The sequence below is a fragment of the Macrobrachium nipponense genome, chromosome 28 (assembly GCF_015104395.2).
Source record: "Macrobrachium nipponense isolate FS-2020 chromosome 28, ASM1510439v2, whole genome shotgun sequence".
NCBI lineage: Eukaryota > Metazoa > Arthropoda > Malacostraca > Decapoda > Palaemonidae > Macrobrachium > Macrobrachium nipponense.
The window spans coordinates 11,652,538-11,673,596 of NC_087217.1; the positions used below are offsets into that span (position 1 = coordinate 11,652,538).

A 21,059-nucleotide genomic window follows, 5' to 3' on the forward strand; every position below is an offset into this window, starting at 1 on the left:
GGAGTAGAATATAATTATATGCCGGTGACACAATTATCTTCCATTGTTACAAATATTGAGCATACAAATAGAAAATTGAGTGAATTCTATCGAATATTAACCCTTAAACGCCGACTGGAACGTATTTTACGTTCGATTTTTTGGTTTTTTGTCTCTCGGGTGCCGAGCTGGACGTATTTTACGTCGACATACAAAAGTTTTTTTAAAAATTCGCGGAAAAATACTTTTAGGCCTACCAGCCGAAAACTCTTGAATCACCGCGCCTTGGGGGATGCTGGGAGTTCACGGATCAAGGTGTTTTGTTTGTTTTTTTACAATCGTTACGCAGGCGCGCAAGCGCGAATTTCTTTCTTTTTGCCGCACTAAAAGTATCTGTGACACCTCTCTGAAATTATTTCGTCACTTTGACATAATTTTTGTACCATTTAAATTAGCCGTTACATAGAGTATTATATATGAAAATGTGCGCATTTTTATGTAAAGAATACAACAAAAAAATACTCATGATTGTAGCTTTTATCAGTTTTAAGATATTTTCATATAAATAACGATAAGTGCCAAAATTTCAACCTTCGGTCAACTTTGACTCTACCGAAATGGTCGAAAAAACGCAATTGTAAGCTAAAACTCTTATATTTAGTAATATTCAATCATTTAACTTAATTTTGCAACTAATTGGAAGTCTCTAGCACAATATTTCGATTTATGGTGAATTTATGAAAAAACTTTTTCCTTACGTCCGCGCGGTAACTCTTCCGAAAATAATCATACATGCGATTGTGGTAATGTTTGCACCATTTTAAATTAGCCGTTACATAAAGTTTTATATATGAAAATGTGCGCAATTTCATGCACAATACAACTAAAAACAACCCATGGTTGTAGCTTTTATCAATTTCGAAATATTTTCATATAAAAAATGATAAGTGACAATTTTCAACCTTCGGTCAATTTTGACTCTACCGAATGGTCGAAAAACGCAATTGTAAGCTAAAACGCCTATATTCTAGTATATTAAAGCATTTACCTTCATTTTGCAACAAATTGGAAGTCTCTAGCAAAATATTTCGATTTATGGTGAATTTATGAAAAAATAAAACTTTTCTTTACGTCCGCGCGGTAACTCTTCCGAAAAAATCATACGTGCGATTGTGGTAATGTTTGCACCATTTTAAATTAGCCGTTACATAACGTTTTATATATGAAATTGTGCGCAATTTCATGTATAATACAACAATAAATAGTTGAAGGTTGTAGCTACTCATTTTCGAAATATTTGCATATAAATACGATAAATAGAAAAAAAACACGTTCGGTCAAATTTGACTCTACCGAAATGGTCGAAAAAAAAAAACGCAATTGTAAGATAAAAACTCTTACAGTCTAGTAATATTCAGTCATTTATCTTCATCGTGAAACAAATTCGAAGTCTCTAGCACAATATTTAAATTTATGGTGAATTTTAAAAAAAAACTTTCCTTCCCTCCGCGCGCGGATTCTCCGCCACAAATCTCCGAAATGCGTAAGTCCCATTCTCGGAATATTTGCTCCGTTTCATATTAGGCATTTCATAGAGTTTTATATATGAAAATGTGCGCAATTTCATGTAGAATAAAACAATAAATATTTGAAAGTTGTAGCTTTTCTTATTTCCGAAAACCTAATTGCATATCAAAAAAAATATATATAAAAAATTCGACATTCGGTCAACTTTAGCTCGTCAGATATGGTCGAAAACTGCATTTGTAGCTAATATTCTTACAGTATAGTAATATTCAATCATTTGTCTTCATCTGAAACATATTGGAAGTCTCCTAGGACAATCTTTAGATTTATGGTGAATTTTGAAAAAAATATGTGTTTACGTAAGCGCGTTACGAATTCATGCATTATTTTGTGATAATATTTTCTCTGTGTTGCTTTTATCGTTTTACAATGTGTTATATATCAAAATGATCGCAATTTAGTGCACATTACAACGAAAAAAAAAGTAAACTTGTTACCTTCAACCGTTTGCGCACAGCGCGATTTTGAATACAAATTTTATATGAAATTTCGTTTTTGCGCTATCATATATCGCATTATTTATATATGATAATGATAATCATTTCTGATGGTTGCATACTAAACTTCAAGCAATGACAAAAAAAGGAGCCAAAAATGAACTCTTAATCTTGAAAACTAAGCGCGCTGTGAATTTTTGAAAAAAATATTTTTTCCGCTTACGCGCTCACTCTCAAACCCCTCCGGCATACGGGAGTCATTTTTTTATTTACCGCTCCGGCGTTTAAGGGTTAAACAATGGGAGACTTTGAAACAGTTGAAATTGAACGAAAAATAAAACTGAGCTTATGATAGTCGGCAAGGACAGTAACTTACGGTCTGGTGTTAATCAGTGTGTATAAATAAAAAATTGGGTCCAGACAACTGATAAGGTCGTGATCGGGGTCGGGGTGTACTTGGATTATGGTTTGTAACTCAGTCTACAAATTAATAATGTAGTGAAAGTTGCTGGATATCATCTTATGAATATAAGCTTTTGTGAGGAAATATCTTGATGGTGATTTTGTTAAGAATCTTGTCATCACTGTTTATAAAACCTGTATAGATTATTGCAACTCGGTTGTACTATAAATTCCCATGGTACAGATGAAGAAACGACAGAAAATTATGAATAGAGCTGCTAGATTAATAACAGGTGTTGCTCCACGGGACAGGATTACCAGTCCTAATTAATTGATTTGCACTGGCTCCCGGTGTAGGCCAGAATACCATTCAAGTTATGTTTTGACACATCAAGTTGTTAAGACCGGCTCTCCTCGGTATTTGAGTGATCTATACTACAGTTTATACAACCAATGTATCGACCTGGTACAAGACTATAGTTACAGATGGTTAAAAGTTGGTAAAGCGGCGGTTTTCCTGTCTATGGCTCCAGAGCCTTTACGAAAATATGCAGCTTCCTCTTGAACTGAGGCAGATTGAGGAATTGTGGTCTTTCTAAAAGAAGTTTAATATCTTTTTGTTTAATCGATACTACGATATGAAAGATCAAACAGTGAATGTGGAATTTGCAGTACTACTTACTTAAGTGGACTTTATATGCACGTCATCAAGCACAGACTGACGGCAGAACTGCAGCAGTGACAACTTGTGCACGTCTCTCTGTGCTCTGGTGCGTACACACATGGCTGGTACACGAATTGAATATGTCTCGTACAGTTTTCTAGCCACTAACCAGCAAATCCCAGCTTAGCTATCCTCACTCTCCACAGCCTATTGATCTGTATACACGTCACTATATATGGTCCTTTTGATTATTATATAACAAGATCCAAGTACTATTTTATTTTGCTATAATACCGAAAATGTTTACCAGAAATATGACAACTGAAAAAACGGTTAGAAATATGCACTCAAGCTCAAAAAATTGTTAAAAATATGCATGCATATGCACACATGCAAATGCATAATTATCCAAAGCCTAGTAATAAGCATGCACTCGGATATGTGCAAATCATTACCACATCTCAGCCAAATGCTATCACCAATACTAATAATGGCCAAACGTTGCGCCATTACTATTATAATTGAACTACTGATCGCGCATTACCCACAGGTAACAATATTCATAGGAAAATAATTTGAATTTGCCATGCGTTAAAAATATTTTTGTCTACTTGTAGAACTTATTGCTACTTAAAAAAGGCAGACGCGTGGATTTTTAAAAATAAATTATAGAGATCAGTCATCAGTGTGATGACGGTTCCGTAATCCGTATCCATGGTGAGCCGCCAGCGACCAACTAGCAACCACTTGGTATAAAAAAAAAAAAACATGAAATGTAACACATTATTTCAACATTTTCAAACGCCCATTTTAAATCTACCACACTTTATCATATATGCATTTAGTGTTGCTAGATACTGGCGATGAAGTATATCGTTTGAAATGCAAGCTTTATTCACAAAATATGTGTTTCGTTGTGTTGCCGATACGCGGGCTCGATGATTCTCTGTCGCAGGGGGGCGGGGGGAAAGAGTGCGCTTATTTTTAAATCGCATTTTCGTTACATTTCTTAATAATAAGTGATATGCTATAGTTATATATTTTTTTAACATTGACAAATTTATAAAATTTTATTGCCTAAAATTATATAAATCAAAGAAGCTTAATATTTTGAATAAACAATGGATTTTTAAACGATTTTGCGAGTGCTCTTAAGAAATTCAACCAGTTTAGGTCCAGCAGTACTGGGCGACTGGTATTGGCGGACCGCATATATCTTGTTTTTAATCGTATTCCCAAGAGTTGAGGATGATATCGTGAAAATGCTGCGCTCTAAGAAGGATGTTGACCGCCATGGTGCGGGATATTCTGAAAATACAAGTGCGCACAGAAGAGGAGGTAAGTCAAATTACCGGGAAACCATCATTGTTCTCGTGTGCATGTAACTGCTCTTTTGGTTACCTTATTACGTTGGATGTCTCGGGCTGAGTTTGAAATGGCCCTTTCGTTTCTATTATCTCAATGTTCTGATTTTTCGTCATTGCATGTTGATTTGCATATGTTATTTTGCTATGGATAGTAGTCGTTTTCCCGTATAGGTAATGGCCTAAATAGCCTAGCCTTTGCCTTCGCAGGGTTGTTGATATCGGTCATTTTTTTTTTTTCACTTTAAAAAAATGGAAGTCATGTCGCTTGAATGATGGTGCAGTTGTTGTTGTTTACTCTCCACTTAGGTGAAAGAATCTGTCTATACTATTTAATGTCGGACTACAGCTTAGCTTAAGGTGTAGAATTTGAAAATGACTGGTTTTTTGCCAATGTCTACCCCACGGTAGCCCCTGGAAAGGGCCAGGCAACTCCATGAGGCTAATTCAGTATAATATTCCTTACTTTGGGGCTAATTAGCTGTCGGTGATCTTATTAACTCTATTTTTGGTAAGGCAGCTACTAGGTAATCACTACATAGGCCCCAGTAGCTTACATGATGCAATTGCAAGTCCGAGTTTATGCCCAGGCCCATAGGGTAAACAACCGCATGGACTGGCCCAACACACCGACGGTCACGGATGGCCACCCTCCGAAAAAGTACTGATAACGCGTCCTGACACCGGAGATGTTCATCAGTCGTGATTTGTTGGTGAGAGACGCAGCTAAAAAAAAAACTCTACTCTCCTTTTGAAGTAGATGGAGCGCTTACAGTTCAGTTGACCACGGGTTTCGTCTCTTGCTATGGAATCGGCGGAGCAATACAAACAAGATGGCGGACGCTTTGTTTTGGCGCCCGGTTTAAAAACCCCGAAACCTATAAAAACGATAATGGGGGACCTTTTGGGAACCGGGGTTTTTGGGTGGGGGAGTACATACGAGTAAATGAAAACGGTAATGGGGGAGCCATTGGGAAACCGGGGTTTTTGGGTGGGGGAAAACCCAGATGACGACAACGAACACGAAAAACACAAAACCCTAGCAGACGAAACCCGTTGCCAAGTAAACTGTAGGAGCTCACGTACCAACAAAAATGTAGGAGTCCCGTCACCCGTTGTGTTAGGCTAACCAAACGACGGCAATGAACACTAAAAACCACGAAACCCTAGCAAAAAAAAAAAACCAGTGGCCAACTAAACTGTATGAGGTCCCTTTCCAACGAAACTGTAGGAGCTCCTGTCCCACTAAACTGTAGGAAACTCCGGTGATCGTAACCAAACGATCCAACCTAACCAAACTTAGGCCGCGTGCCCTTACCTGGCCAGGGGGGCTTCGCCCCCCTGGACCCCCCAGTATAGTATATTAAGTGATTGCTACCTAACCAAAGGAACCAACCTAACCATAGTTAGTCTCCACGTCCTTACCTAGCCGGGGGGCTTCGCCCCCCCGGACCCCCCAGTATAGTATACTAACACTGATTGCTACCTAAAAAACCAAAGGGAAACCGACCTAACCAAACTAAGTCTGCATGTCCTTACCTGGCCGGGGGCATATGGACTGGCACCCGTATATCCTTACTGATAACTAAACAAGATGAATATTTCCGAGAATACATTGGTTAAAGTCAAGGCCAAATTGTTTGCTCGAACACATGGACTGCGTTCGAACACGTGGACTTCTAGCGGACGTGAATGTTCGGATGTGTTGAGCGTCCCTGACTTCAGCAAAGCGGAAATAACAATGGCGTGCTTAATTTTGTCAAAATAATGAAAATAACGTGCATTTACATTGATACCTTACCTTGGAGATGTTGCTAGTCGTCCGATGATTGGCCAGGTCCCCCCCCCCCCCCCCCAGAAATAAAGAACTTACAAGAGAAATCGGAGTCGCTGAAATCTTCTGGTAGAGGATTTTTTTTTTCTTTCTTGGCGGGACGGTTGTTGTCCGAGATGACTGAACAAGGGGAATTTGTGGACGAGGCACGGGTGGAGGTGACGAATCCGTTTGTACAGCGGGAGCGACGTCTCGTGATTGTTTGTTTTCAGCGATATTGGCCTCAATTTGGAGGGTGTTTTTGAAAACTACTTTATTTAATTGATATACACGTTTAATTAAATCTAAGAATGCTTTAAAGGACAATCGACTTGAGTTAGGTAACGTTTTTTTTACACAATACATAGCGAAATATGAATTATACAAATTTTTTTACTGTACCACTTCTAGGTAAGACATTTCGTTTCAAAAACCCGCCACTAAAATCCCCAGTAGGCCTTTTTGTTTTCATTAAATAAGTGACTAGGGATCGTTCGTCTTGACACAAAATGTAAATGTCTTCCCAGCGTGACTGGAACGGCGGCAGCGAAACGCCACGTGTGCGGAACAAGACAAATTGTCGGCAGAAGACATGATGAAACACTGAACTGGCTGAGAAGCAGGAACAGATGAAGGTCGAGGAAGGTCGAGAAAGGTCCGTTCCAGGTACTAGCGGATAACTAGTACCTGGAAAATATGTATCGAAGAATGTAAAAAATGTAGGTCATACAGATGAGTTGGGCAAGGAAAGAAATATCGAATATGGGGAAAAAAATGTATCCTACAGATTATGTTGGCACGGGTATAAAAACTATCGTGGGCAAGAGTCAAAATATCGAATAATGAAAAAAAAAAAATGGAACTCCTGCAAATTAGTTGGGCAAGCATGGGAAAAAAAATAGAATAACGAAGGGAAAAAAATGGAGCTCTTACATTTCAGTTGGGCATGGGTGAAAATAAAGAATACTGTAAATTAAATTGGAGGTCCTAAAGATTAGTTGGGCAAGATTAAAAATATCGAAGAGAATCGGCTTTCATGTTTGATGCATGTTCGGGTTCGGTCCTGTGGGTTGGGTTCGGGTTTGGTCGGCTGGGGTCGGTTTGGTAGGCTGCGGGTCATCTGCGAGAACTACTTACCTTGGCGGAGGGATTATGGACCGGGCAAAATGGTGTTACACGGTCCGGTCACTAACTGTAATCTACCCAAGTAGATATTTTCTCCAAAGTTAGAAATTAAGGCCAAATTTAAAGCTTTGAACAGAAGGTAGTGAAAAGGGTGGCCAACGCAGTGCAGATTTCACCAAATGCTTTCGAAATTATTACTTACGCTTGGATAACTTTGAAGATTGACGCCTGTATTTCTACAGAAGCAATCTGCGGTGGCCTAGAGTATGGCGATTGAAATTTTCCTGTTATTTTACTTACTGAACAAGAATTTAAAGTATTATTTATTTGGACGACTAATTAACCCCCAGGGGCCAGTACTAAACACGGCAAAGTCGTATCTGCGGTGACGTTCCTTGCAGTTCTTGCGGAACTATTCTTAAGAATTACCCTGCAAGAAACGTCACCGCGGATACGACATCCACTAGGGATTAGGGCGTCCAATGTATTTCGCCGTGTTTAGTACTGGCCCCTGGTGGTTAATTACAGTCGTCCGAATAAATATTACTTTAAATTCTTGTTCAGGAGGTAAAACTGCATAGAACAACTGCAACTGCCATAGTCTGGGCCGCCGCGGCTAGGTACCCCTAGATCTAACTATTCATGTTTCATTTCTTATCACCATAAAAATATTTAAAATACAAATTTCATTATGTTATTCTCGAGCTAAGCTAGTAACAATACGCTCGTCCTAAGCTGCTCTCTCAAGCTATTCAACAGGTACTCTCATCCCAAGCTGCTCTCTCTCTCTCTCTCTCTCTCTCTCTCTCTCCTCTCTCTCTCTCTCTCTCTCTCTCAATGAAATATGAATTACTGTTTCTTAATATCATAAACTATTATGTACAAAGTTATAATAATAATAATTCCATTAATAAATTAGTTTCCAAAATAATTTTTTCGGTAATAAACGTCCATCAGCTGATTCTAAACGTAAACAAAAGACAAAACCAGATTTTTATTGCTGTTTATACATTAATATTATAGTTGGGTGCTGTAATCTTTACAGTAAATCATGTTTTTTTTTATCATAAATATGTTCATTCACAAAATAGATATAGGTACTAGGGTAAAAAACCGCATGGTACAGGGGTGGACCATGTACGATCAATGTGTACAACCCCCAAAAAAGTACATTATAACGCGTCCTGACATCGGAGATGGGCATCAGACGCGACTTATTGTTGGTGAGAAACGGAGCTAAAGACCTCTACTCCGGTGTCAGGATGCGTTATAATGTACTTTTCTTGGGGTTGTACTCATTGATCGTATATGGTCCACCCCTGTACCATGCGGTTTTTTACCCTATGTACTTTTAGTTTGGTGCAGCAGCCAAATCATGAAAATAGAAAGGAATTGTTAGGTAATATACTTTTGTTTGCTGATCTGATGAAGGGGAAATTGAAGATAGGAAAGAATAACTGAAACTGTCTTGAATTTAGTTTAAGGTGATATTTGGTGCTTGAACTAAAGTAGGAAGTTATAAACATTGAAATAGTGGTCTTGGGTGGGTTAATTATTAAAGTAGGCAGTTTAAAGCAATTTTTAGGGGGGGTACCAGGATAATACGGGTATTTAATTATCACGGGGGGTTCTGGGCCCTATCCCCCGCGATTATCGAGGCCCTACTGTATGAGACTTACACAAAACCAGGGAAATAAGTGAAATTAGCGCATTATTTGTAGTATATATACATATTACAGCAATTTTATAATTACTGCATTACTATGACAACTAGAATTCATGGAAACAGTTTGTAAATGCATCGGCGTATGTATGCTGCTCCACTAGATCTGCAATGATGAGTCATTTTTCCTCGCGTCGTCTGCTCGTAAGTATACATCTGAAATATTTGTAATTTTTTGGGGTCAATTTGGTTGCAAAAAATGGATAATAGACATGAATTAAATAAACATTTTGAAGTAAAGATAAACTAAATAATGAGTAAAGTAAATAATTAAGGGAATAAAACTGCACCCATAATCATTGTTGTTGTCTGCTGCTCGTAACTGTGTTTGCGGAGTGAGTACTTAGGAACCAGGAACAGCAATTTGGAGTGAATTAAGACCAAAATGTGTATAATTACAATCAAGTAAGCACTGTGGAGTTCCAGTTGTGATGGCAGTAAGGATAAAACCACTGATTACAAGGTAAAAATAAATTCAGTTCAAACCATGACCCCGGGAATAAAAAGTTTCATACTTTCACTAATATAGGCAACAAAATGTTGTTTTATTGTGCTGATTACAACTGCAAACTTGAGTAAGATCAATAAAAGTTACATATATACGCTAACATTGTTCAAATGAGTGCTGGGAAAGATGGTGGATTGTCCGTGGTTAGACTGGCCAATCTCACAATCGCCGCCATATTGGATTTCAAAACTGCCTTGAAAACATATCTTATGAAGAGCATTACATGCTTATTTTAGTTCGTATGGGGCTTTCATATATCACATTATGTTGACGAAACTTCAACCTTTTGAATGGTATAAGTTGTAATTGTATTCTTGTTTCACCATTTAAATATCGAGTGAATAAGGCCTGGCCAGCGTAATGACGATGGATCGTCCGTGATTGTTTACCCTATATGTAACGTTTATTGATCTTACTCAAGATTGCGGTTGTAATCAGCACAATAAAACATTTTGTTGCCTATATTACTGAAAGTATGAAACTTTTTAATCCCGGGGGTCATGGTTTGAACTGAATTCATTTTTAAATTGTAATTGGTGGTTTTATCCTTACTGCCATCACAACTGAAACTCCACAGTGGTTATTTGATTGTAATTATACACATTTTGGTCTTAATTCACTCCACATTGCACTTGAACCACATTGCTGTTCCTGGTTCCTAAGCGCTCACTCCGCAAACATCGTTGCGAGCAGCAGACGACAACACTGATTATGGGTGCAAAGTTTTATTCCCTTAATTATTTACTTTACTCATTATTTAGTTTTTTACTTCAAAATGTTTATTTAATTCATGTCTATTATCCCTTTTTTGCAACCAAATTAACCCCGAAAAATTACAGATATTTCTGAAGTTCGAGCAGACGACGGCAAAAACTCATTGTTGCCAATCTAGTGGAGCTTCACACATACGCTGATGCATTTACAAACTGTTTCCATGAATTCTAGTTGTCATAGTATTGCAGTAATGATAAAATTGCTGTAATATGTATATATACTAATTCAATAAGATACGCTAATTTCACTTATTTCCCCGGTTTTGTGTAAGTCTTATACCCAGTTTGGAGGGTAAACATACCAATTGACAACACTGATAAACAATTGAAGCGTGCAAAACGCCGCAAAGAATGCTGTAGTCCCCTTGAATAAGTACGAATAAGTGCTGGTAAGTGCCCCAGTGTCTATGGGTACAAGCGGGGTGCATATTTAGCACAGGAAATGGGAAGTTTGTTTACACAAGTGGCTCCGCAAACATCGAGATGGCGTCAATATTAGAAATATTTGGAGTTGTAAGCAAAACTTCAAAAAGCGTTTTGGGGTAGTGTGCACTGCGTTGGCCACACTTTTTCATTACCCTCTGTTTAAATCTTAAATATGCCTAAATTTCTAACTTTGGAGAAAATACTTCGAAAGGAGAGTGGTGGTGTTGAGCTCCTGTTATCACCACCAACAACTCATGACTGATGACCATCTCCGGTGTCAGGACGTGTTAAAGTACTTTTTTGGAGGGTGGCCAAAACCATGGTAGTTGGTGAGTTGGCCAGTCCACTCAGTTGTTTACCCTATGCCATTATTTCATAATTTAGGAAAAGTTGAGGTAACAGTTGGATTTCTCGCGGCCACCTCTCCGAAAAACTAATTTAACCCGTTCAATGACCCAGGATAAACATCAGTAAGGAGCTAGCGTCTGTCGAAGCAACACCTCGAGACCTCTGCTTTCCACAAATTAATGCCATCATTTCTGATGAAATGGTTTATGAAAGTTTAGCCATGCGCAGTGCTAACTTTTATACCTCCTAGACGACGCTTTCGAAATTTTTACTTGGAACACCTTACTTGTAGTAGATTGACGCCACCTCAATGTTTGCAGAGTTACTTGTTTAACCCTTAAACGCTGAAGCGGTATATTAAAAATCGTCTCCCGTGCTGGCGGGGTTCGGGAGTGAGCACCGAAGCGGAAAAAAGGTTTTTTTTTTTTTTAAAAATATCACAGCACGCTTAGTTTTCAAGATTGAGTTCATTTTTGGTTCCTTTTTTTGTCATTGCCTGAAGTTTAGTATGCAACCATAAGAAATGAAAAAAAATATAATTATCATATATGTATAAATATTGGGATATATGACAGTGCGAAAAAAATTTCATATATAATTTATACAAATCGAGCTGTGAGCAAAACGGTTAAACCTAACAAGTTAATTTTTTTTTTGTTGTATTGTACACTAAATTGTGATCATTTTGTGAAACGATCAAAGCAACAGAGAAAAATATTATCACCAAATGATGCATGAATTCGCAACGCGCCAACGTAAAAAATTTTTTCTTCAAAAATTCACCATAAATCGAAATATTGTTCTAGAGACTTCCAATTTGTTCAAAATTAAGCTAAATGGTTGAATATTACTATACTGTAAGAGTTTTAGCTTAAAATTGCATTTTTTAACATTTCGGTCGAGTTAAAGTTGACCGTGCATGTCTATTTTTTTTATTTATTGTTATTTATATTATATGCAAATATTTCAAAAATGAGAAAAGCTACGACCTTCAGTTATTTTTTGTTTGTATTCTACATGAAATTGCACATTTTTCATACATACACTCATGAAACGCCTAATATAATGGAGCAAATATTACAAGAATGCAAACGTAAGCATTTCGGAGATTTGCGGCGGAGAATCCGTGCGCTGAAGGGAATAAAAAGTTTGTTTTTCAAAAATTCACCACAAATCTAAATATTTGCTAGAGCCTTCAAATTTGTTTCAAAATGAAGATAAATGACTGAATATTACTAGACTGTAGAGTTTTAGCTTTCAATTGCGTTTTTTGACCATTTCGGTAGTCAAAGTTGACTGAACGTCTATTTTTTTTCTATATATCGTGATTTATATGCAGATATTTCAAAAATGAGAAAGGCTACGACCTTCAATTATTTTTTGTTGTATTCTATATGAAATTGTGCACATTTTTATATATATACAACTCTATGAAACGGCAAATATTATGAGAATACGAAGTAAGCATTTCGGAGATTTGCGGCAGAGATCCGCGCGTGGAGGGAAGGTAAAAGTTTTTTTCAAATTCACCATATAAATCTAAATATTGTGCTAGAGACTTTGAATTTGTTTCAAAATGAAGATAAATGATTGAAGATTACTTGACTGCAAGAGTTTTAGCTTACAATTGCGTTTTTTTGACCATTTTGTGAGAGTCAAAGCTGACCGAACATCTATTTTTTTCTATTTATCATGATTTATATGCAAATATTTCGAAAATGAGAAAAGCTACGACCTTCAATTATTCCTAACCTTCTCGCTAGGGGGCGAGACTGGTATCACCTACACACTTTTTGGTGTTGCTACCACGAAATGTGAATTTATACTGCTGCTAATAACAGAAACTATAGCTATGTAAGTACTGGGTAAGTATAATTAAAACCTTGTTTTATTATAAAAATAGGTTTTACAAAATTAAATAAATTATTTATTAGAAAAAAACATATAAGGTGGTAAAATTTATGATTTGTCTTGTAAAAGAGGCCCCACAAAGGGTTGTAAAGTCATTTAGAACTCGTGGAAGGTATGGAAATTTTTGTATTTTTTCCTTCGCCATGTGCAAATATTTGCATATCTTCCTATTTTCCTCTTTCCATTGATGTGTGTTTGTGTGTGTGTGTGTTTTTTTTTTCTCTCTCTCTCTCTCTCTCTCTCTCTCTCTCTCCATACTTCAAAGTTTTGCTGGCATGGAGTGCTGCATATAGATTTATTATCCCGGCTCCTAAGGGTTAATATTTTACAAAACATTGTTTAAACTTTTATATTTATTTTTTGCCCCCCCCACACTGCAGAGTAGTGTACTACAGGCTTGTGCACGATTAATATGTTTTTGCTCTGTTTAAGGAGGGATGTGTTATTTAATAGTGATGTAATTTCTTCCTACATCAGGTATCAGGGAAAAATTTATTAACTATTGGAAGTATGTCATAGAAATTAACAGGTTGCTAGAATGACAAGTTACCAAGACAGTGCTGCACATATTGTATTGCTTATGTATTATTATTCTGTATCAAGGAGAGAGGTACTGCACTGAGAGCTGGTTGTTAAACTTTGAAGTTAATGCTTTATGTTATTGTAAGGTATATTTTTCCTGATCGTTTTCTAAGGTGGACTTTTCTTATTTTGTTTCAGCGTAAAGTACGAGGATACAACATAGCTCGTATGTACTACAATGTTGGAGAATATGAAAGTGCACGTCGTTACCTGTCAGAGTTTCTTTCAGTGCGCCCAAAGGCCAATGATGCACATCGCCTACTGGGACAGATTTTTGAATCATTAATCCTGAAAGAAAAAGCTGTTCAAGCCTACAAAACTGCGTATGAATTAGGGGAGGGCCAAAGGGATCTTGTTTTAAAAAGTAAGTTGCAATCACTTCTTAGTTTAGTTGTTTCTTTACAACCCATTTACTGCTATGCAATGCCTTTTGCTGTTTATAACTGTCCCAGTTACACCAATTTGCTTTAGCTAAACAGAATGTTCAACTAGAACTTTTGAGTAAATTTTGTATCTGAACTCGAACAAAAAACAGTAATCTGACCCAATGATTCATATGATATTTGTAAACAAAAGTGGTTCAGACAGTCGCCGCTAGTCTGCATTGTTCCCACGCCCATCTGGTGAGGAAAACGGTAAGAGCCACCATTTTAATTTAAGAAGATTATTGAAAATTATTATGGAAGAAGCATTTGTGTGACAACCTTAAAATTCAGCAGATTTTTAATGATAGGCTAACCCTTGAAGGGTCAGTTGTCAGTAGTTAACTACCATCACAGCTATCAACACTGTAAACTATCTATAATAAAGGTAAACACCATAGGTTATTCAAGTGAATCGCTATAGTCTCACGAAAATGTCGTGGCTGGTGACAGGAGGTTTTTCCCGGACTGTATCGTTCACAGTTAAGAACATTTTGGTCATTTTATCCACAAGGAAACTGATCTACTTAAACAGTACAGGCAGATTAAGCACACAGATGGAGTGTTTGGTCTGTATTTATCCCGGATTTTCTTTTTATTTCTTCTAAAAGCTACCTCGAGTAATCTTTGCACGTGTGTGTTTGCATACAGACGGAAAAGGAATGATTAGTACACACAAATGGCTTGAAATTATGGCATTATTACAGGATCTGTGATTATTATTTCCAAAAACACACAAAGAAGGAAAATCATTAAGAACAACCAAAATTTACTCTGTTTCTTTATTAAACGAATACAGTAAATGACAAATTTCGGGTAAAGTCATAAACAAGGGATTAACCTCGAGGCTGAGATTAAAAAGGATAAATAGACCTGGCAGAGCTGTATTCTTTTCCTGGCCCCACTTTAGTGATATTAGAATCTTGAAAAGATATTTTTTATACTTTAACATCTAAATAATGTTAACCAACATCTAATATGTAACCATCTACAACGATAGAGCCTATCAAAGCAACGCAAAGGCAAGGTGTGGTTGACCCTTTACACTAGTGATTTGATAAGAGATAACCTTTCTGCACTAACCTGTTCCAGAATAAGACTGCCTCCAAACTCCCTATAAATAAGTTGATCTTACTGAAAGATTTAATCAGGTACTGGAGTCAAGTCTTGAAAGGATTGAAATTCCAGCTTGCGTGATTAGGATTATAAAGCCATAAAATTCATTTGGCCTTTCATCTTCTTCTACATTTAACAGTGTTTTGTTTATGTATATTGTCATTCGCTCGACTCAACTTGTAAAGAAAGTACTCGCAGACGTGTTCTTCCCGCTTCAGTCGTGGAAAGAGCGGAAAAAACTGCGATATGTGTTCTGTTTTCAGCAAGGTCACTAGAATATGACGTTCACAATTACTTTGCGAGATAAAAGATAAACAATGGTCCTTTGACTGATGTGACAAGTTTATGTTTGGGCACGTGAATCTACCAATATTCCAGATGTAAACTATTTTATGATTATTTACAATAAGGAAAAAGAAAAATATAAGAAATGAAAGTGTTGGTGGAGGGATTGGTCTCGCACCATCCAGTACAGAACTTAACCTGGCTTTACCAATAAACTGACGAGCTTTTTCCCCTTTGTCTACAAAGGTGAAACTTAAAATTCAAAATGAAGCATTCTGATGACTCCTATCATCTGCCACAACATTTTGGTTTGACTATAGGGATACCACTTTTGATACTGAAAACAAAACAACTGTAATTAGAGTAATTACTGTGAATAATTACAATAATTAGATGTTAGGATGAGCGGCTCTCACTCTGTTACAGGTGTAAGATCTCTATCTAATTCTATAAACCGGAAAACTCTATAAACCTAAATATCTTGGTGAGAGTGATTATTTAAGAAATGTTTAAACGTATACGTCCATTACAGAATATAAGCAGTCATCATACCCCTTTTGCATTTGATATTGTTTACTTTCTCAAAATCTCTGCTGGTTGAGTAGTACTATCGATATCTTCATTGCCATTACTTGGCTGGTAGAAGAGATGTTATTTAGAGATACTGTTTCTTGTATAACAAAGTTGGGTTTAAAACGTGCACAATACTTAATGGTATAAGCGTTAAGTGTGATTTTAACTCTTCTGAATATCAATTTTGCCTGCTCTGTTATTTTTTCTTTATAGTGACGACAAGTAACGCAGGCAATGAGAAGTTTCTCTATTTGGTTGTTACCATATTGAATATGAGCAGAGCAATCTGCCATTTGCATGCTGGTTTTGTTAACATTCTTAAAATAATCAGCTGATTTCATTTTACTGATATGATCACTGTCTTTAGTTGCCGAATGGCACTTACTATATGAAAGAAAGCTGGGTTTAAGAATTGCAGCTACTTTATTTGTAAACGTAGTGTATTGAATGAAGTACTGCTTGTGTGTTGTCAGTTTTAAAGTGCTTCTGCCTGACAAAACGTTTAGCAGTCTGCTCATTATTCGTAATTCCCAGTCATGCTTGACTTAAGATGCTCATAGTTCGTAGTGCCCAGTCTTGACTTTACGAGCCTTGTTGTTTACTTGGGGCAATATTTTCTTGCTAATATTTATAATTAAATTAAGGGTTTTGCATGATTGATAATTCCCCAGCTATCCTTAATATCTGGGTTCTTTCCAATTTGTGATGCAAAGCTCAATGTGCTTTGTGAGATACACATGAATCCGATGCATTAACTCCACATATCTGTCACCACACCATAATTTTTGTGCTCTTTGCTCTTGGGAATGGTCCACCCAAAGCAGATTGTTTTGCGGTCAGCATTGAAGGTTGTCGGTTAACCTCACATTTCATATAAAACAAGCTTTGTAGCTGACCAATACAGTCTGGTGAAATGGTGTCCAGACTTAGAGATATCTTGTAGTTGAAGAATAAGAACTTTTGTCAAGTTTACCTTCCTTTAGTCTAACATGAAATATCAGAAGAACCTGCTTTGTTCTAAGAACTGTGAAGAATAAAATATTAGTTATATAATGTGTTGAAGTCCTACAAACAGATTTCAGGTTGCGTTAGTGTACAGTACTGTATTGGCTTTGTTAATACTTATTGGGAGTGTGGTAGTATAGCTACTCAACCTCAAGTTCAGGCACCCTTGCTCCTCTGATCATGATCAAAATTTATCTTTCAGTTTGTGAATTGTACTGTGATGTTCCTTGTGATGCTTCAGTTCGTTTATACTGGGCTGATGAAGGGGATCGTCTTTTCCCACATCATGAGAATGTTATCAGATTACGTGAAGCCATCATTAGTACAAGCACTAGTTCCCGTGAAGAGCTGGAGAAGCTCTATTTTGGTATGTGCCCTTGTGTGTTTGTTGCATTGTGAGTTTGATATAATGTATTCCATAGTTTAATTAGTTTTTGCGTAAATTGCTGCTGGATTTTGGTAAGCAAGGTCCAAAGCATTTTTATATGTGTACGTAACAGATGGCTGTGCCATGATAGGTTTTGAAGATTGACAAAACATTTCTTATAGTGCTAATTGGAAATATAACTAATAAAGATTAAAAGGAAGTTTTACAGTAACCTATAGTATTGTATTGTATGGACAGTACTTGAATACATACTGAAAATTTTTTTTCAGATGAAATTAAGGCTAATCCTTTAAGAGTCAAGTTATATACAAGCCTGTTACAGTTATACAAAGACTGGAAAGGCAAAGAAAAGGAGGCCTATAAATACGGATTCCAGATTGAAGCTAGAAAAGCATTTCCTGATTCCTTAGAATGGTATCAAGCCCTTTCTGATTCTAGTGAGGTAAGGAAACTGTGAAGTTTGAAGTAGTACTTTAGTATGGTGCTTTGTTCATATAATTAATATTAACTTGGTCTTGTAATAGATGTACATTTTAGTTGGGGAGCAGTTGTCATTTCGTGTGATTGAGCTAAAGAGATTTTTTGATTGATTCAATAAATTTCTACATCAATAAGTACACAAATAGGTGTTAGCATTTTTTTTAATACTTTTCCCAAATTTGGTGCCAAATATGTGTTAGGTCCCAGAACCTCTATTCCAAAATTTTCACCTAACAAGATACGGTCATGTTCTACATTTTTGGAAAGCTCTTAACCCTTTAACACCGATTGGATGTATTAAACGTCCGATTGATTGTCTAAACGTCGACGAAAGTTGTCTGTCGGGTGCCGAATTGACGTACGAAATGTCGACGCAAAAAAAAGTTTTCATACAATCAACTTACCTGTCAGATATATACATAGCTAAGACTCCGTCGTCCCCGACAGAAATTCAAATTTCGCGCCACTCGCTACAGGTAGGTCAGGTGATCTACCGGCCTGCCCTGGGTGGCAGGACTAGGAACCATCCCCGTTTTCTATCATATTTTCTCTGTCGCCGGTGGTATCAACATTGTTGCTATTACCTCCTGACTTAGATTCATATTTCATCCTTTGATCATCGTTTTTCGGCTTTTTGGTGACGTATCTGGATCGTGTTTTGGCATTCGCTACTGTGGACTGTTTTTGGAATAACTCTTTTGGATTTTTCTCAGTATGTCTGATTCAAATGTGAGTGTGAGAATGTGTGTGAATGTAGGCTGCAGGGTGAGGATACCGAAAGCTTCGGTTGATCCTCACACTGTATGCCGTAAATGTAGGGGGGTTCAGTGTTCTGCTATAATACTTGTAAGGATAGAGAGGGATAGAGTTAGACGGCTGAAAGGTGTGAGTTCAAGGCCTATTGAGCCTTTCACGGATAATTCTAATCCTACTGATGTAGATTCTCCCTATGTATCTCATTCTCAGAGTGCTTTTTCGGATTCGGCATCGGAAATCGCCAATCTGAAAGCTACAATTAGAGACATGAAGTCCAAGATGGCTGGACTTCAAAAGGTAAGGCTAGTGAAGTGAGCTTTTCAGTGAAGTGAGTTCTCCCAGTGTTGTGGAGGGGGCGTTTGATCGTCCCTGCGACGCTCCCAGGCCTAGACCTCTTCCAAGCTCCCATGCCCAGAGGAAAGTCGAAAGCCTTAAGGAGGTCGTGGGGAATCCCCAACGGTCAGACGTCCCTTCAGCTAGCTCTGCTTCGTGGCAGGCGGCTCAAGGGCGCTATAGAAAAAGCGTCCTTCGCGAGTGTTTCTCGTCCCTCTCCCTCTCTCTCACCTAAACGAGGGTGGAAGGAGTCGAACTTGTCGAGACCGCTGAAAGCGTCACTATGAAGCCTGACATAGATTCGAGCCCAGAGCGCTTCTCAGATGACGCTCCGTCTTCTATTAAGAAAGCGGAAGGTGGCGTCAGCGTCACCTGACGTGTACGCGGAAGTACCCTTTCATTCTTCTCCCCCGAGTGATGACGAAAGGCGTCATGCACTGGACGTGGGAGAAGCGTCAAGAAAGATAATTATGGCAGTTCAAGAACAACTGTCATCTCTAGTGGGAGTTTTAGCGCCCCGTCGGAAGGACGTGACGCTTCCAATTAAGAAGTCTCGTCCTCTCTCACCTGCTCAACGAGAAGCGTCAGACAGACGTGAAGCTGCTAAACGTCTTGCAGAAGCTTCGAGTTCGAGAGCTAGAACGGGGGCTTACGAGAGTTTCGTAACGCCAGAGAGACGTAAGACGTCTTTTAGACGTGAAGCGTCATTGAAAGCGGATCTTAGACGTGACGCTCCGTCCAATATTGTGACGCCAAAGTAGGACGCCTTTGGAGAGCGGAGCGTCTTCCAGGCGCGAAGCGTCATCAAGACGTCAGCAAAAGAGGGACGTCAGCCAGGACGCTTGGCGAACGGGAAGCGTCATACAAGCGGGAAGCGTCTTCTAAAGTTCAAGAGAAGCCGGAGCTTGTGACGCCTTCCAAGTCTATTAGAGCGGGAAAGAGGAAGGATTATCATTCCCTTAGCCCCTCTCCTATTAGGAGTTTGTCTCCTCCGGAAGAGGAACGTTCGGAAAGGAGAACGGAGGCTCATGTAGATCCCGAGTTGGAGGAAAACTCGGATGATGAATATCATGGAAGAGAGGGTATGTCTAACTATAAGGTTTTGACTACCCTGCTTCTTGAGGAGTATGGAGACGAGTTGACTCCTGCCGCTCCTCCTTCTCCGCGCTCGCTCTTTTCCAGTGCGAAGACGAAGAAGCCTTCGTCGTTTCTCAAAATGAAACCCACCATCTCGATGAAGAGGGCATTACAATCCTTAGACTCATGGATGAAGTCTAAGAAAGACTTAGTCAGGACAGTCTTTTGCATGCCTCCAGCAAGATTAGCTGGGAAAAGAGGCATCTGGTATCAGACGGGAGAGAATATGGGTATCGCTCTCCCTTCTACAACGGAGGCAGATTTTTCGACCTTAGTTGACGCTTCACGTCGACAAAGTCTCAATTCAGCACGAATTACGTGGGGAATTTCGGAACTGGATCATCTCCTCAAGGGACTCTTTCATGTATTGGAAGTCTTCAACTTCTTAGATTGTCCCTTGGGGTGATGTCCGCCAAGAAAGCCCATGATTCGGAAGGAATCGAACCTGAAGCCCTGTTATGCATATTGTCTTGTATTGACAAAGCGGTACAGGATGGATCTTTTGAAATCTCCTCATTGTTTGGAGCAGGTCTTTTAAAGAAAAGGACTGTATATGGCGCCTTCTTAACAAAGGCAGTCTCTCATGCCTCAAGGGAGGGCAGCTCTACTGTATTCGCCTCTTTCTGACTTTTTGTTCCCTTCTCAGTTAGTAAAGGACATTGCGCATTCTTTAACTGAGAAGGCGACTCAGGATCTTCTGACGCAGTCAGCAAGGAAGAAGAAACCTGTTTCTGCATCGGACAAGAAAGGACCTAGTACATCGGTGCAGCCCTTTCGAGGTGGTCCTTCCTCCAGACCTCCCACAAGAAGGAAGGCTCCGGAGAAGAGAGGTAGATCTGCCTTTCGTCCCTTTAAAAAGGGAAAATGAAGATTCGCTCCTCCAAGCACCAGTAGGTGCCAGGCTCCTGGGATTTGTGGAAGC

The 21,059-nt window shown here is 38.4% G+C and overlaps 1 protein-coding gene across 1 annotated transcript in view; it reads left to right on the forward strand.

The window, feature by feature from the left end:
- The first annotated feature begins 4,316 nt into the window (after nucleotides 1-4,316).
- LOC135201419 (ranBP2-like and GRIP domain-containing protein 4) overlaps nucleotides 4,317-21,059 on the forward strand; it is a 279,898-nt gene continuing 263,155 nt past the window's right edge. The window contains 5 exon segments of the mRNA XM_064230328.1: nucleotides 4,317-4,364; nucleotides 4,366-4,407; nucleotides 13,781-14,006; nucleotides 17,246-17,410; nucleotides 17,701-17,873. Coding sequence (XP_064086398.1) covers nucleotides 4,332-4,364; nucleotides 4,366-4,407; nucleotides 13,781-14,006; nucleotides 17,246-17,410; nucleotides 17,701-17,873 — 639 coding nt within the window. The 5' untranslated portion in view covers nucleotides 4,317-4,331.